Source organism: Sciurus vulgaris (genome assembly GCF_902686455.1).
Source record: "Sciurus vulgaris genome assembly, chromosome: 2".
Taxonomy (NCBI): Eukaryota; Metazoa; Chordata; class Mammalia; order Rodentia; family Sciuridae; genus Sciurus; species Sciurus vulgaris.
The window spans coordinates 194,193,247-194,210,772 of NC_136462.1; the positions used below are offsets into that span (position 1 = coordinate 194,193,247).

At 59.0% G+C, this 17,526-nt stretch overlaps 1 protein-coding gene across 11 annotated transcripts in view; it reads right to left on the bottom strand.

Annotated features, from left to right (window-relative positions):
* Positions 1-11,719: 11,719 nt before the first annotated feature.
* Positions 11,720-17,526, bottom strand: part of NFATC2 (nuclear factor of activated T cells 2) — a 131,059-nt gene continuing 125,252 nt past the window's right edge. For all 11 annotated transcript variants that reach the window (XM_079127013.1, XM_079127011.1, XM_079127012.1 and 8 more), the window contains one exon: positions 11,720-15,855. In XM_079127013.1, coding sequence (XP_078983139.1) covers positions 15,800-15,855 — 56 coding nt within the window. In that variant the 3' untranslated portion in view covers positions 11,720-15,799. The remainder of the gene's footprint in view (positions 15,856-17,526) is intronic.

Sequence of the window (17,526 nt, forward strand, 5' to 3'; positions counted from 1 at the left end):
GGGTGAGCCAGCTGGCCACTGTTCCAGCAGAGGCCACCTATCCGATGGTGTCTCCCGGCGCCAGGGGGACGTGTGAATACTGACGGACCGTCCGTGGTTGGTAAAAGTGCAGTCGAGTATCCCTAATACAAAACCCAAATGCTCCAAAATCTGAAATGTTTGGAGCCCCAATATGACACCATGTGGAAAATTCCACACCATGAAATTCTGTTCCAAGCGCTCGGATATTTACAATGCTGTGCAAATTACCATCAGACTGTGCGTACGGTATAGATGAAACGTAAGTGAATTTCATACTTAGACTCGAGTCCCGGCCCTGAGATGTCTTCTTACATATGTGCAAATATTCCCACGTCAAAATAGCCCCAAATCCCAAACACTCTGGCGCCAAGCGCTTGGACCAGGGATGCGCCCCTACTCACCCCCGGGGCTGGGACAAGTCACCCCACATAGGAGACCTGAAGTACCAGCCGGCCCTGCTCTTACTTCCGGAGGCCGGAAGTCCACGCTGAGGGCAGCGGCAGGGCTGGGCCCCCTCCTGGGGCTCCTGGGCTTGCTCACCTGCTCCGGCTCCTGATGGCTGCAGGCTCTCCCTGGCTCCAGAAGCAGGCCGACCTCTGCCTCTGCCTTCAGGTGGCCCTCCCCACTGCCCAGGTCCTCTTCATAAGGACGCTTGTCACTGGACCTAGAGCCACCCGGATAATCCGGATGCCCTCAACTTGAGGTTATTGACTTCTACTTTTGCAAAGGATCTTTGCAAAATAAGGTCATGTCCGCAGGTTCCAGGGGACTTAGGAGCGGATGTGTTCCAGTCAGTCTCTCGGGCCCACTAGCTGGAGCTCCTTGGAGACGGAAGACGCGTGTCTCCATTCCTTCGCTCAGTCCTGCATTGTGCAGATGTTGACGGAACACCTACCACGTCCAGGGGACACCCTGACCATCCCCAGAGAGACTCGCTTGCATGTGGCAGGTAGGGCTGCAAAGGAAGCCGGGGAGGGGCAGAAACGATGGGGCAGGGGTGGACAAGCTCCGGCCTAGGAGGTCAGAGAGGCCTCCCTGGAGGCGAGACAGGGGGGCTGAGTCTGGGACGCTGAGAAGGACCAGTCCCTCCTGTGATCCCTCAGGCTGCATGCCAGTGCGCAGCAGGCGGGCATACACAGACCTGGGCACAGGTACACCGTGCGCATGTGTGTGGACAGGGCCAGACTCAGCTGCCCATGGGGCCTGGGCAGGTGGCAGGGGTGAATGAAGTGGGTCAGGAAAAGAGAATGGGGTGGGCGGTGGCAGGTGGGACAACCCACAGCCCCATCCCAGGCGTGGTCTCTGCTCAGCCCCGAATCATGGTCACCAGGAAGGATGTGGGTGTGGCCAGATGGTCTGGGTTCTTCAAGAGAAAAATGGAAATCTAAAACTTTTTTGCGAAGGTTTCTGAATTACGAATGGTTTCTAAAAAGAGGAAGAGAAACCCCGCCCCCCTGCGTGGACCAAGCGAAACGCTACCGAGCAAGGCTTATCCGCAGCCAGTCAGCGGCCTTCAAGCCAGTGCGTCCTCAGAGGATGGCGGACACAGTCACGAGGGCGGGCAGCTGCTGAGCGGAAGGCTCAGGGACAGCTGAGGGACAGGGGCACCGGAGCAGCCGGAACACAGCATGAGCGTGAAGCTGGGACAGCACAGACGGAGTCTTTGGAAGGGTCTCTGGGATGAAGGAGCCCTTCCCTGGGATGTGGTGCCTGTCCAGCCCTGCCTGTCCTCACACACGGTCCTCCAGTGACCCTTGACGCAGGTATAGATCCTGACCCTCTCTGGCTACCTCTCCCTCCCACTGTCGGGTGCAGTCCCGGTCGCCTCGAGAAGGCCCCGGAGCTTTGTCCTCTTTCCTGTGTTCACGGACTCCACAAGGATGTGCTGAGTGCCCGCTCTGTGCCAGGCCTGCAGGTGGAGGGTGGGGTGACTCTGGGGCCACAGCTCAGAGGCTGGAGACCTGGCTCAGAGTCACCATATGTTCAGGTCACCCTGTGAAGGACCTGGGTAAGGAAAGGAGGACTTCCCCGAGGAGGTGCCAGGGCCCAACTCTGGGCACACCTGTTACCCCAAGGGCATCAGAAGCACTGGAGGCTCAATTCAGGGAGTCAGTGTGCTGCAATGTGCTCCCGGAAACCATCGCTGTCTCTCAGGGTGATAGTGGACTCCGGTGGCCATCGGTGAGAGAGAGCGGATTGGACCACTGTGCAGGGATTGGACAGTGACCACGGAGATGTGAGAGGCGGACTCAGAGGAGGGCGGGGATGCCTGCCTGGCCCCTGCCTCCACTCCCCTGTGAGACAGAAGCCCTGATGTCAGCGATGGAGGCCTGTGGGTGACCCAGTTCAGATGCACAGGAAAACCACGAGGTAATGACCAGACTACCCAGGATGGAGCCTCAGAGGCCGGCTCCTCAGCTGTGTGACGCTGGGCAGGCTGCTGACCGCCCTGCCCTGGTTCCCTGGGTATAAAACAGGAAGGCGATAGCAGAACGACCCCCAGTCTCCCTGAGTCCGTGGGCACCCTGGGGACTCTACAGCACATGGGCACCTGCCTTCACAGAAGAGGGCTCCAGCGAGGCCCACGGTGGCCAGCCGGGTGCCAAAGAGTCCTTGTTGATAATTTGAGGCATGTTTATTTTTAGAACAAGAGACATGAAAGTCTTCATCACAGCAAACCCTGGAGAGTGTCCCGGACACCTGCTCTGCGGCTCCCACTCAGTGGGGGGTTTGTTGTGCACTGAGCCAGGGCACTGGGCCTCCCTGCCTCCAGGTTCACTTAGAGATGTTCGGGAGGCCTCGCGGGCCTTCCATGGAGGTTGCCAGCTGAGTTCCCAGGGCTTCAGCACATGGTCCAGGACTGACTTGGCCACAGGTTCGGGGATCCTACATCTTGTCACCTCAGCAAGTGGACTGAAGCCAGGTCAAGGGTTGTCCTGAGGCAGGGCCAGAGGGCAGGGGAGGTGCTGTTGCTGGGTCCAGTGGGGCCAGGCCCCTGGCGGGGGAGCATCCCAGCTGGGCTCCGATGGGTCCTGCAGGGGGCAGTGGGGCTCCACCGGCCCGCGCCCTCGGCCTGGTGGGCGGCTCCGAAGGGCTCAGCGCGGCCAGCTGCAGAGGCGAGGAAGGCAGACTCTGGAGGCTGGAGAGGAGCGTCTGGAAGCCTCGGCGCTGGGGACTTCTGGTCTCTACAACTGCGAGATAAGAACCATCTGCGTTTCCCACAAAGCTCGCGGCCACTCTTACAGCAGCGGGTCGCGGTGTCTCCAGGGTTCTGAGAAGTCCTGCTGCAAAAAGCAAGAGCCCTGGGCCCAGCACTCCCCACGCGGCTGCCCATGCCGCTCCCCGAGTGCGATCCCAGCGCCACCACGCCACGCTGGGCAGAGGCTGGCCTCACCCATTCTACTCCTTGACAGCGACCTGGACCCTGCTGTCAGCGGCACGATCGGGGAGAAGGCAGAGGCAGGGGTGCCGCCCAGGAAGACCAGGCTGCAGCCTGGCTCTGCCGCCCACCTCGGCGCCCTGTGGACGTCCCTCCCCTCTCAGCCTCCACTGCCCAGTGGGAAGAAGGGAGATGACAGGGTGGCGGCCTTGCAGGGGGCGCTGGATGCCACTGCAGCGGCTGGCATCAGCGCAGAGCAGACGTTACCATTTGTGCTGGTTTTGGCTGTCACCTGGCTCAATCGCCAGGTAAGACAACGCAAATGTAGCGTCACGGTCAGAGCTGGGAGGTCCAGAACCACGCTGCCGCAGGCTGCGCGCCTTCTGGAGGCTCCGGGGGACCTGTCCTCGCCTTTCCAGCTTCTCAAGGCCACCATGTCCCGCCTCCAGTCACTCTGGCCTCTGTGCCCATCATCATAGCTCCGTCTCTGCCTCGGGTCCCCCTGCCTCCTTCTATAAGGACCCTCGTGATGACATCAGGTCCACCTGGATGACTGAGGACACTCTCCATCCCCAAGTTTGTACCTTAATCACAGTCGCAAAGTGCCTTTTACCCGGTGAGGTGACCAGTCACAGGTTCTGGGGATCGGGGTGTGGACATCTTTGGGGACCGTGATTCAGCCAGGAATGCTCTCCCCCAGGACCCCCTGCTGCGGCGGGCTCCCTGAGTCTGCCCCAGCCTGGAGGCTGAAGGAGCAGGTCCTTCTAATCTGGGTTCTGGTTGGATAGACTGCAGGAGAAAGCTTGGGCTTCCCAGACGTCCCTGTCACCCCCAGACCATGTGGGTTAGGGTCGAGGGGCTTATCAGACGGCAGACAACAGCCCAGAATCCCAGAGCTAACGGAGGGTAAAGCGCATCTGTTCAAATACCGGAGCGCCTACCACGTGCCTGGCACAGCACGCCACCATGTGCAGGGCTGGGGGCTGGGCCCTGCCCTTGAGGAGCGGAGCTTCTCAGGGGAAAGAGAGACAGCCACAAGAGACGCTCCATCCAACAAGACGCAGGACACAGAGATGGGGGTGGCAGAGGATGGCCCCGGTGGCCTCCGGAGGGGACTGAGCAGGAACAGAGGCCACAGAGCCGCGCAGGGGGCGGAAAGAGCGTTGCTGGCAGAGGGAGCAGCGTGTGCAGAGGCCCAGAGGGCATGTGCCTCACGGCTCAAGGTGGGTGCAGCGAGGCTGGTGCACGGTGGCGCCTGGGAGCAGCCAGGGCCAGATCTTGGGTGGAGACAGGCTTTAGTCTAAGCAAGGCGCAGCCTGGGGCGGGTTTAGCAGGGGTTCCGAGACCTGGCTCCTACGTCCCAGGCCCCTCTCCCCTCTGGGCGAGCTCCCTGAGGGCTGGAAGCCGCAGCCCGGGAGGGGCACCGGCAACCGAATCCATCAGGGGAGTTTTGGTGAATCGATTTTTCCGGAAGCGTGGCGAGTGAGAACGTAAGGCGAGAAGAATCGCCCCGTGTGAGCGTGGACGCACCTCTGCCCCAGCCCGGGGAGCTGCGAGGGAGGCTAGTCCCAGGACCCGGGGCCAGCAGGCTGGATGAGCACGATAACCCGCTCTCACCTCCCACTGGGGAGGTTCTACCAGGGAGCCCCTCTGGACACCGGAGGAAGTGGGATCTGGGGGGCTGCACACGCGGGGTCCCCACCAAGCTCCCCAGCAGGGAGACCGGAGCCCAGAACAAGTGGCACCTCACAGCCTCATGTCACCCATGCTGCCCGGCTTCCAACTTGGATCACAGAAGAAATATGTGGCCTCCCTGGAGGGATGGGGTGAGGGGGATGCAGCCCCTGCTTCTCAGAGGACAGAGGCCTGGGGAGGGGCTGAGGGAGGCCAGCCTCCTCCCTGCACACTGAGGAGGCTGGAGGAGCTCCCTGCCCGGGGTGCAGTGGCATCTGGCCCCACCTGTCCTCTTGCTCTTGGTGCCAGGACACGCATGCCACCTGCCTGCCCCTGCAGCCAGGAGTCAGCCAGGGCCACTGTCACACAAGGCCCAGCTGGGGCAGTGTCCAAGGTAGCTCCCTGTGGGCTGCTGATGGGAAGACATGGCCTGTCACCGGCAGCTGCATGGGCCCTTCCTCTGCCCAGCCCCGGCCTCCTTGCCGTCTTCGGGCTGCAGCCTCCGATTTAAACCCGTGCGATGGGACTTGGGTGACTTTTTATGAAATGAGTGCACACAGGAAAGACGGTGGCGTCCAGTGGGGGTGGGGGTGGAGGGCTGGCTGGTCCTGGGACTGTTTTATCCCGTCGTCTGAATCGGCCGGTGCAGGTGATGACAGAAGGCACAACAGTGTTTGTTGCCTTCACACTCTGCAGACAGTGCCACCCTGACGGTCAGCAGCCCGTGGGCCCGTCCCGCACCCTGTCCCGCCCGGGCTTGGCGCTGGGGACACGCTGAAGGCCGTTTACCAGAAGCCGGCCTCAGAGGTGAGGGGGACACCTGTGGGCTCCGCAGAATGGAGAGGGCAGGCCTGCTTTCAGCGGGAGAGCCTGCACGGCTCCTCTGAGGCCCGGCGCTGCTGCGTCTGAGAGGCTTTCGGGCAGAAGAAGAGCTCGGACTCTGAGGTGTGGGTGGTGAGCTGGGGAGAGTGGGGCCACCAGGGCCATGGACACAGAGGGAGGGGACGCAGGGAGCCAGGACGGAGGGGAGCCCGGCAGGGCTTCCACAGACACCAAGCTTTCTGCTTTCACACCAGGACTTGGCCCGGGGTTTCATGGGACAACGCTGGGATGAGAGGGGGCACGGGGAGGTGGGCAGACCAGCTGGCCACTGCACCAGTCCCAGCAGGAGGGGTGACGATGACAGCAGGTGGGGAGGGAAAGGTGCTGAGGCTCAGTCCTGATTGAAAGGGAGCCTGTGGGACCCCTTGAGGGATTGGAGGGCCGAGGCAGCGAGAGAAGGGAAGCTGCCCAGAGCGGGTGCCACCGCCAGCGGGTGCTGGAGCCCGGGATTCAGAGGGGCTCCAGGAAGGTGAAAGGAAGTCGGGCGCCCTACACGCGGTGGTGTTCACAACCATGACATCGCGTGAAATCAAGAGGGAAATGAGAGCCGGTAGAAGTCCAAGGGCCGACTGGGGGATCCTGCCGTCGGGAGCTGAGCAGGGCCAGCAACAGACGGCGAGTCAGCTGCAGAGGAGGACGGGGCGGGAGGATGCCCAGGAAGGAGCCGGACGTAGGGAGAGAGCTGCGTGTAGCACCCGGGAGGGGCAGGCAACCTGCCCCAGGTGGCGTGGGCGTGGAGATTGTGAGAGCGGGTTCAGAGGGAAGGGGGCGGGGCTGCGGGGAAAGTGGGGATGGGCGGGGCCTTGAATTTTGATAAAGGAACTAAGGAGGCCTCAGCTGAAGGGATGGGGTCAAGCGTCTTTTTAGAGCAGAAGTGACTGCATGCTTGCATTCTGAGGGAGGACGCTTGGGCACTGTCTTAAGAAGGTGGGAGGGCACGGGGTGGCCCAAGACAGGAGCAGAACAGTCGTTTAGGGTGTTGGAGGGCAAAGCAGAGCCTCTGGGAAGGGCAGATGTTGTAGCAGGTGAATTCAGCATCCCTTCCAGAAGCTTCCGTTTGCCCCCAGAAATAGGCAGCGAGGTCACAGGAGAGGGTGGTGGTGGAGCAGGACGGGAGGGTGAGGTGGTCACCAAGCAGAGTGGAGAGCCAGTGGACACGGAGATGTGGGCTCTCGTTTTCAGGTGGCCGTGAGAGGCCGCTTCTCCACGCTTCTGAGGCAGCCTCCTCCTCGTGCCTGGGTGGCTGTGGCAGGTGCTGGAGAGAAGGTTCTGCGCACGGAGAAGAGGGTGGTGCTCAGTGCGTAGGCTGCTCACCGCCCAGGACCATGGTTCCCAAAGTGTTCAGGGCCTCTGGCACCCAGTGTCACTCGGGACCCTGTTACAAATGCAAGTTCCTCGGCCCTCCCCAGAACCCCTGCCCCAGGACTCTGGACGGGCCCAACAGTCTGCGCCGTCTCAAGCCCGTGCCCCCAGGGGGTTCCAGGTGCACACTAGATTTGCCAGCCCCAGATCTAGGGCATATCGGCTGAAGCCAGAGGACAAAAATCATCGCAGAAGAGGAAGTCAAGGGACAGAGAAGTGGGATGGGGAAGGACCTCTGAAGGGCGGTGACGTGGCCAGAGTCGAAGAGAGCACGCGACCCAGAGCTAACATCCCCAGGAAGCGAGGACATGGCTCCGGGAGAACCGTCTGGAGGCAGCGAAGAGGAATGAAGAGGACGCTGACTCCTCAGGGCTGACGCAAGGGCTGAGGGAGACAGCTGCTGCCTCAGGCAGGACCAGGGCCCTGGATGCCCCCGAGCCCTGGAGCCCGTGGATTCGTGGCCGGGCCCAGTTGACTTTGCAGGTGTGACTGCTGATCACAGTGGAGATCCAGGTGTGCCTAATGTGACCACGGCCCTGAGGACCCTGAGGGCGGGACCTGCCGGGGGAATGCTGGGTAGGAGAGGGGCCGGAGCTGAGGTGGCCGGCCCCACCCTTGCTCCCGAGGAGCCTGGAGCAGGCAGGAAGGGGACTGTCCCCAAGCCAGGAGGGGCCCCCTGTTGACTCTGGCTCTACCTCTGCTTACCCCGTCTTTGACGTCTGGCCTCTGGACTGCAAGGTCATGGGTCTGTGTTGCTTTAAGCTGCTGCAGGGTCTGCCAGGCAGAGGGCGGCTCCGGAGAGCTGCATGTGAACGGAAACGGCCACAGACACTGGCCCTGGGTGCAGCTGCCTTGGAGAAGGGAGGCTGTGGGTCTGGACGCCACTTCCCAGTCCTCGGAGGAGGCCGGGCAGTGTTGGGGCCAGGTTGTCCCTTGGGAGACGTCAGGAAGACCTGCCCTCAGGCCTCCGAATCACGGAGCCCAGGCCAGGCAGGGAGGTGCGAGTGGGCACCTGAACTGCACCTGGAGGCCGCCCTGGCTTATTTACACCACGTGGAGGATAAATGAGAAGGTGGCTCCTGGGCGGCAGGTCCATCTGGGGAGGACCAGGTGGCGCCGGCCAGGCCCAGGGCCCTGGCACCCTCTAAGGTAGCTCAGTGCTCACGCGAGGATCTGTGCCTCACCTTGTCAACACGCTCCCTGGGGAGGGGGAGGCTCATGTTTGGCTCGTAAACAGCAGCTGGCTGGCGGGCGGCCCTTCTCTTACTGTCCCCGAGGAGCTATGGAGCCATGGCAGCGAGCGCTTTATGGGCAGGAGGGCCAGGGTGACCCCCGCCTTCCAGGAGGCAGATGGTGGCCTGGAGCTGAGTCACTGTCTTTACTGCTTTCTAGAAGACAGACTGGAAACACTGCCATGTGATCAGAAATGAAAACACAGCCACACGGAACTCAGGAAAAGGTCCCTCGGGTCCATTGGTTTATAAAATGTGTTAAGTATCAGGCAGCAATGGATTTTCCATACATTCCAGAATCCGTTGCTCTCAGGGCTACTTGCATATGAAAGTCAGGTGCCCGTCATTCAACACCCAGTTACTGAGGGCCTACTGTGCGCGGGGCCTGGGCGTGTGGCACAATCCTTCCCTCCTGAACTTGCGGGTGCAAGATGGTGGACAAGCGGCGGGTGTCCAAGCAGGACAGTGATCACACCAGGCCGAGAGACGCAGGGTGGATCCCACATGATGCCTGGTGGTCAGGGCGGCCCTCTGAGCACGTGGCGTTTACAGAAGTGAACCACGAGGTAGTTGGCGCTAGGGAAAGCAGAGACAGGTGGGACAGTGTGGTCTGAGCCAGAACCAAAGAGACGCCGGGCGGCTGAGGGGGGCTGGGGAGGTGGCGAGCATCTCGCCTGGAGTTGGAATCGTCCTGGATGCAAAGGGCAGCCGCCGAGGGGCTTCCTTGAAGCAGGCGTGGGAGGGCCTGGGGTGTCTCTAAGCCTGCGCTGTCATGGGGGCAGGATGGGCAGCCGCCCCGGGGAGCCAGAGGGCCTGCCCTGTCATCCAGGCAGCAAATGAGCAAGGAGGCGTGGCAGGACTCAGGGCGGGATTCACCGGCCTCGCAGGTGTGTGGGGACAGTGGGGACCAGAGGCTCCCAGGCTTTTGCCTAGGCAGCTGCTTAGAAGCTTTTGCCTGCGCTGGTGGGCAAGGAGGGGCGGCAGGGATCAGGAAGTGTGGGGAACGTCCAACTGGAAATGCGCTTGGTGGCACACAGGGGTCGTGTGCACCTAGCGCGTGTGTGAGGGTGTCCGGAAAATCCGGTGCCAAGATGGCCCCGGAATGCCTTTTCCTCAGAGCTGTCCAGTGGCCTTAAGAGCAGAGGTGAGCTCTCCATCAGGCTCCTTGGGCCTCTGACACCTGGTGTGGGGTGCATGTCAGCGGGTCACAGAGGGTGACCTACAACCCCTGCCTCCCATGTGATAGGCGTGGCCTCTGGAAAATGGCCAGTTGCCATTGTGCCTCATGCCTGTGTCAGAGTTTGAAGTCCTCAGGTAACGGGGACCCCTGGACGGCGGGTAGGTGGATGTGGGCGGGGCGCCCCCTCTGGTGCCGACTCTACGGGGAGCCTTCACCCAGCTGGGCTTCTGAGCGTCACAGGGAGGGCGGGAGGCGGCACAGAGAGCGGCCCTTCTGGAGAAAGTGTGCTCTGACCTCATTCGTGTTTGCACCACAGAATGTCATGAGGCTTGGCACGAGCGCGACCCCGGCTCATCACAGCGATGGGGCTCCTCAGACAAGTCAGGGACTTCACTTTCGCTTCCTGAAGGCGCTTATGGTTCTGTGTCCTTGACCCCAGTGCTATTTCCCCCCAAGCCTGGTCCTGCCGACCCTGCGGAGGCTGCAGGGTGCTGTGTTCTCCCGGGTCTCCCGTCCCACTGAGGGCATAACTGCCCTGTGTGGGCCTCGCAAGGGACCTTCAGGGTAGCTGTCACCCCGAGGCGTGTGCTGCCTTCATTTCAGGTTCAAAACATTGGATCCCATCAGTTCCTGGTTCTGATGATCTAGTTAGAAAAATTCAAACCCCATGTTCTGAGCACTAAGGGTTTCTCCCAAGTAGTGGGGAAATGGGGTCCCAACAGGAGCCTGTTAGTGAGCCTTGAGCGAGTCTGCAATCTGCTAAACGATCCATGAACCCGGGGGTTCCATAGCCAGTGCAGGTAATATGGAGACCCTCGGCAGCTATGGGGTGTGGACTAATGTCTTCATTTTGTACCTGGGGAAACTGAGGTACAGGCCAACTTTCTTTGCTAAATGAGGCTCAAAAAAATGCAGAACATAGGCTTGCATGACGCAAGGTTTTGAAGATGATTCTGGGTTTCTCTCCAGAGCAGTAGCAGAAGGGCCTCGGCAATGGAAGGAGAACAGCAGCACACAGCTGCAGTGGTCACCCTACCAGGGGGCCACCGCAGGTGTGTGGCCTGCCTGTTTGTGTGTGGGTGGGGCACTCCAAGTCAAATATGCCCTAAGTCATTTCCAGTCTGCGTCTTAGTCCACTCTGGCGGCCCCTCCTTGCACAATCCCACAAACAAAAGCACGGCAGCAGGCAGCAGGGGCCATCTGCTCACCTGGACGCACTTTGGGACATCTGAATGGGGAGAGATGGGGACAGCTGGTCCCAGCCAGCAGAGGGGACCTAAGGTCATTTCAAGGTAGGCCTACCCCTGGGGTCCTGCTGGCTCTGGCACCAGAAGAGGGCCCAGGAAACTCCTGGGAAGGAATCCCAAGTGCAGAGCCCGGGTGGGGTGGGGTTAGGGTTAGGTTAGGGCTCCCTGGTACAGGGCCTGGCCGGGACCCTTTTCCTTGAGGTTTAAGAGTAGCTCTAAGGCGGAGGGACAATATTAAGACTTAAAAGCAGGTTTTTCCAAGCTTCCCAGGTGCTGGAGCTAAGCGAGGAAAAGCGCTGTTTTGAGGAGGAAGCCAGCTGGAAGGTTCGAGTGTGTGCAATACCCAAGTCTGTTTGTGGTTTCAAGGTAAAAGGTGCTTCCCCACCCCTGCTGGCCTTCCAGGTCACTGGCTCAGTCCTGTTAGCTACAGATAGATGCTCTGGGGCCCCTGGAAGCTGGTCTGAGGGTGACATTATAAGTCTAGCATTTCTGGGTTCTGCCTCAGAAGGGGTCCAGAGACAGCAAGGTCAGAGGAGCCCCGTCAGGGAGCATCGGGCCCAGCTGGACCTCCCTGCTCCACCACCTTGGGCAAATGGCTTTGGAGCCACTTAAAATGGATAGTACGATCATCCCAGGCTGAGAGGAGGAAGAAATGAGCCCAGGTACATGCGTGCAAGGACTCCTTGCCGTGCAGACTGTGCCCACCCAGCGCTCCCTCCAAAGACAAAGACACCCAAGAAGCTGCTGCTCTCAACCGTTTTATTGCTAAACTATCATAATACAAGCCGTATAAAAATACTTTACATATAGCAAAAATAAACTACATTAAACTGCAGATTAAAAACCATTTTGCATAGGAATGTGATGTATTCAACCCCTTGACCCCTCGGGATTCTCTAAACCTGCCAGTCCCGCACTGCTGGAGAACCCCCTTTCCACCCGACGCCTTCTCCCCTCTGAGGCTGCAGAAGCCACGGTGGTGAGGGAGCTTCCCTGCCAGGTGTCCGGAAGCTGGACGGGCGGCCCATGGCCACATCTGCCCAGGCCGGCGGGAGCGCTGGGAGCTTGGCAGCACCATCTGTGCTCACCCGTCCTGACCCGACCTGGCAGGGGAGCTGGGCCTGCGCGTGGCTGCATGAGAACGAAGCTAACCAGACCCCTGCAGCCCCCAGGACCCCACTGCGGTTTTGGAGGGGCTTGCTTGGGAAGCACCCCGCTCACTAATCATCAGGGTGTTTTGATGATGTTGTTTTTTAACAAAGTGAACTAAGACCGTGACGTTGGCTATCACTCAAGGGCCCTGGGCGAGCGGAGGGAAGCTGAGTTTTGCTGTCCTGGTCGGATCCTGCTTCCCTTTAGGCACTTGGTTGGAATGCAGGGAAACTCCCACTTGGGAGACCCGAGATCAAGATGCGTCAGGTCCCTGAAGGGCTATCCCTCCAGAAAAATGAGTTCGGGAATGGTTACCCGTCTTGTCAAGAATGTCACAACCCCCGTGCGTCTTGTAAATGAGGAATGAGCACACTTGTCAAGTGGACCCCCGACGGTCTCCAGTTCCAAACAATCGGAAGCAGGGGGAAAGTGGTTTTTGTGACATGAAAATAAGCAGATTCAGCCTCCTTCAGTCCCGAGTGACACTTAGAGCACATCAGCTTCCCATCTGCCCGGGGGACAGCTCCAGCCCTGGCGGAGGCTGGCCTGCTGAGAGACACGTCTTGGCTACTGGATGCAGGTCTGCAGCAGCGGCCGGTGCTCCGACATTCCTACAGGGAGCCGGATCCACTCATCCTTGGCTGCGTCTGTTGGAAAACTGAGGAGGTCCTTGGACAGTGCACATAGGGTCACTTCCCAGGACTCCAGTTTGGTCCACTCTCTCCAGATCAGCCTGCATGTGGGGGCCCATCAGTAGGAACTCTCTGAATTCCATGACGGTGCAAAGCAGGGGGTCTGTTGTTGCTTTAAAGTCAAAACCGCCTTCTAGATCATTTATTTACAGTTATCAGTGACAAAACCCAGGCTCGGGCCTCGAGAAAGCAAACACCAGTCTCAGCCAAGTGAAGGATGGGTTCTTCGTCCACAGAATCGTCCCCTTTCTTGTGCTGAGGTGCTGGCTCCTGCTACATGTGTGCCCGACAGGCCCAGAAGTAGAGTTTTTGGTTTGTTTCCTGGAATGATTTACAAAATTTTTCAAGAATACATCATTTCTCTTAAAGAAAAAAAAAATCAACATATATGTAAAAAGAGACACTTAAAAGGATTTCAGACCGTTTATAAATATTTTCTAATTCAGGGGTGCAATATTTTGAGGGCAGATAAAAAAGCATAAAAATACAGGTAAGAAAATAAAATTTAATAACATACTAATTAATCTGGATTGCTGTATATATTATCAAGCAGCAGTATTTTTGGATAATGCAGGAAGACTTGCAAACTTTAGACCAACAGTACGTTCAGCAACTCGGCAGACTTGCAGCGCGACGTAACGTGCGTGGACAAGATGCAGCACGTACACACCTCGACCTGACTGGGGTCCCTCTGACACCTGCCACACGCCATCTTTCCCACGGAGGCGCCCGTACTTTCTCCTCCTTTTAGAGGAATCTTACTGCCTCTTTCCTTGCTGAAAATGTTTCACGAGCGCTTCGCTCCTGGCCAAGTTTCCTCCTGGCATTCACGACGGACACCACCTTTGAAGCCGCCGGTTCCGGATACACTTTCTCTGGCCTGCTTGTGTCTCTACACGAACACTTCCCTTCCCTTTCCTGTTTGGTACAGTTGCTAAGAAAATGCTTCGTCTCCAACTGTCTCTGAGAAAGAGGGGTTGACGCGTGCACCACGCACACACGCATGTCTGAGCTTCCTGGAAGCCCTTTTCGCGCTCGTGGCGAGAAGGTCAATGGAAAATGCATTCGTCCTCTCACCCGCGGATGGTGAAGCCGAGCTCCTTTGTGACAATGGCAGGAAGGCACTTGGGTAGAACATTCAGACAACTGAGGAAAGGCCTGATTCCCTCAGGAGAGAAAAATGGCTCCCAGCCAGGCCAAGTGACAGGCCATCACTTACCCGGCCCTTGTAACTCTGCCCTTGGCGGAGTGAGCACTGCTGGAGAGGGAATTCTCTAGCTAAAGCTGCTAGAAGGACTTTGTGTTATGGAGGAAGAATTTAGCATGGCGGAAGCTCTGGGGCAGCCCTCGGCTTCTTACCGGCATTCTGTGTGTTCAAAGGGAGTTCTGTCCGATTCTGCAGGCAGTGGGCGAACAGGTCTGCTGCTCGCAGGAGACCCGGAAGTTACACACCCCTGGGTGCACAGCACAGACTAGGGATTTGGTCTTCTGTGGAGAGCACCAGCCATACCTAGCCCAGCTCAGGAAGGCTTACCCATGGCTAACCTTGACAAGACAGCAGGGACTTAGAAAATCCCAGGGCCACTTAACAGCTGTGGCTTCCTTCCCAGGCCTTCCCTGGCAGACTGGACTGAGAAATCCCTCTGAGCACAGTCTTTTGAAGAGTGCCGAGGATACTTTCCACTTCATGGTTGATGGCCGGGGAAGCAAGGCCGTTCAGACCCAGCTTGTCCTGGGTGCCTGCAATAAATGCAAGCATACACATCTGTGTGATAAACACCCGCCAAGAAAGCTGAGGGTTTTGTTTGCAAAAGCTGCAGCTGTGGAGGAACCCTATGCAGGGCCTCGCTTGTGCCCCGCAGAGGGAAGCACTGGGGATCACAGGCCTGCTGCCGTTGGGACGCTCTGCTAATGCAGACGGGGCTCCCGGCCAGCACTGTGGGGACAAGGGGAGCTTTAAATGGACTCAGGTAAAAATCGCCGATGATCTGTGGAGCCGGAGTCTGAGGCTCCCTGATTCACTCTGTTCTGGGCAGAGGGAATTCGACCCTTTTGCTTCATCTTGTGCTTGGGTGTCCTGAACAAAAATCCTGTGCCTTGCTTCTTGCTGCTTTAGCCCTTCCGCCTCTTCCTCAGCACTCAGTCCACAGGCCGGAGGGTCTCCCTGATTACTTCTCGGAGAAGTGCGGGGGCTGGGAGGAAGAGAGGAGGGGTCTCGGGAGCAGAGGGTAGATGGCGGCGGCAGGCCCGGCCGCTCCCCATCCGGGACACTCAGCCTCAGCTCTGGTCATGGGCAGCAAGGGTGGAGAGCTACTGGCCAGGGAGGCTTGGCCTCCAGCCTCCCTGGCCAGCTCTTTGAAACAGAGAAAAAAGTAATAACAAACACGTACACGTCACAACACTGAGAAGTTGTAACTGGTGATCTTGTCTGGGCAAGGTGGTTTGTTTTGGAAGGAGAAAATTCCAAAATAAAGCTCTCGCTGTGGCCCAGCCGTGAGGCAAGTTCCAAGGACGGCGGTCCCGTCTCCGGCTCAGCCATGGGGGTGTGGGTGCTTCAGGGTCAGCCGGACTCAGGCCACGTTCCTTTGGCTGCTCGGAGAACCTGTCTCCCTCAAAAGGGACAGGAGCCGTTTCCTGGAAAAATGAACGCAGGGGCCGGGGTTCCACCGGGCCCACCTCCGTCCCCAGCCCTTCCCCTGAAGCTCCGGTCACTCAGGTCTCAGGGGAGTTCTAGCGTTCAGAAGGTGGTTTTGGTCAGCAGGCACTTGATGGGTCACCGTGAAGATCAACCAGGATGTTCTTTGGGACTTAAAATTCAAGAGGTGCGCTGGTGTTTCCAGAGTCAGGCAGGGAGCCCCTGCGCCAGCCACGGGCCCGGCGCGATTCCCACGTGGCCCCTGGCCGGGAGGTGCAGAGAGAGACAGAAGGCGAGGCTCCGAGCGGCTTCGGCCGGAAGCGTCTTGCTGCGATGGCTGCGTCTACGTCTGATTTCTGGCGGGAGGTCCTGAAAACTCCTTCCTGATAATTTCATTGACTATAAAAGAAAAGGAAGAGAAAAGATGAGCAGATGAGACACGAAAACACGTATCAGCTTTCCAGAACCTCCATCAGGCTACTTTTAAAAAAACGCGTTGTCATTCCTTGTGATGACACATCTGGCAATTTTTTAACGTGAGAAACGCCTTCCTGTGTCATGTTGTTTTCCTGGGTCAGAACACCTTGTGCTATGGAGCGCCCAGACCATGACTACCTAGAGAAAATACCTAGTACCTGATTGTGCCTCATGAGAATAGGGGGGCCCCTAACAGACAGCAAGTGGGAATCTCACAGTTCAAACGAGTGACCAGCCATAACTGAAGTGAAATTTCTATTCGTTGCTGTCCAACTAGGATCTTCCCTGCTCGTGAAGGGTCATTTTGTGAGGTTTAGGTCGAAAGTGTCCTCGGAGGGACCCTGGGAGTTCTTCACCCCTTAAGGACTCAGGGAGCCCCAACGGGGCACTAGGGGCACAGGCCAGCACTGGCCAGCTCTTTGCTCCCTCCAGGAGGGGTTTCTGAGGTCACAGGAAGCAGGGCACTGAGATCCCGGGACGGGGATCTTGCCAACAGATTCCCGTCAGCACCCTTAGAAATGAACACTCCTGGGCGGTGCAGCCCCAAGGCCCGGTGTGTTGACTGGTCCTGGGTGGGAGCAGGAGAGGAGTGAGACCCTTCTGGGTCTTATCAAAGGCAGGCCACTCCCTGCCCTTGTTCTGACTTCTTCCCACAGCCCCGGGCCCTCATCTCAGCCTTTTCCTGAAGTTCTGGAGGTGGGAAGCTGGTGGGGGCCAGGGGTTGTGTCCAGAGCTGCCCAGAGCGCCTCCCTGGTGCAGCTGGCCCCCAAGTTCCAGGGTACTGGGTGCTCTCTGCCTGGGTGGGTCAGTGACAGGGGTAGGGATCTCTGCCTGGATGGGTCAGTAACAGGGGCGGGGAACTCGCACAGCTTTGAAGAGCTGGCTAGGGGGGTTCGTGTCCCCTGGCTAGAGGTGTGACTTCGCTGTGCCTCAGTTTCCCCATCTTCAAGGCAGGAATCCTGAGTCTGCTCCTTGTAGGGCAGCTGGAGGGTGCTCAGCCTGTGGGGCCATGAGGCCGTGTTGGGCCCTGTTTGCTGAGCTGGCCGGGAACATCCCCACGGGATCTGGGCACTTGGCTGGATGGGCTATCGGGCAGGGCGAGGGTGCCAGTGTCAGACGGTGGGTGGCAGTGTCACTCTGGCCGTGTCCTTGCTTGTGCACCTTGCCTTTGTGACAGGACCATTCTGTGCCTCAGTTTCCCCATCTGTAAATTGTATCTAAAACTACCAGCTCCCTCCTAGGGCTGCTGAGGATCCTGGATGAGGTGGTACAAGGACAGAAACAGTGGGCCCTAAGCAAGCGCTGGTCTGCAGAAGAGTGTGCGTGAGAACGTGACGCCGCGCGTTCAAGGGCCAGAATGCGACCTCAGAACAGACGCTTCCCGTGGAAGCGGCTCCATTAACGGGAGCTCGGGCGAGTTCAGCAGCTACCCAGCGGCCTTGGGCACACACCATGCCCCAGCTACCGGCTGATCCCAGGGACCTGAACTGGAAACTGAAGGAAGAACCCAGGCCCGCCCCCCACCCGTGGCACTGCCGGGGCCAGAGAAGCTGAGGGTGCTTTGCAGATGCAGTGACAGCAGAATGGCAGGGC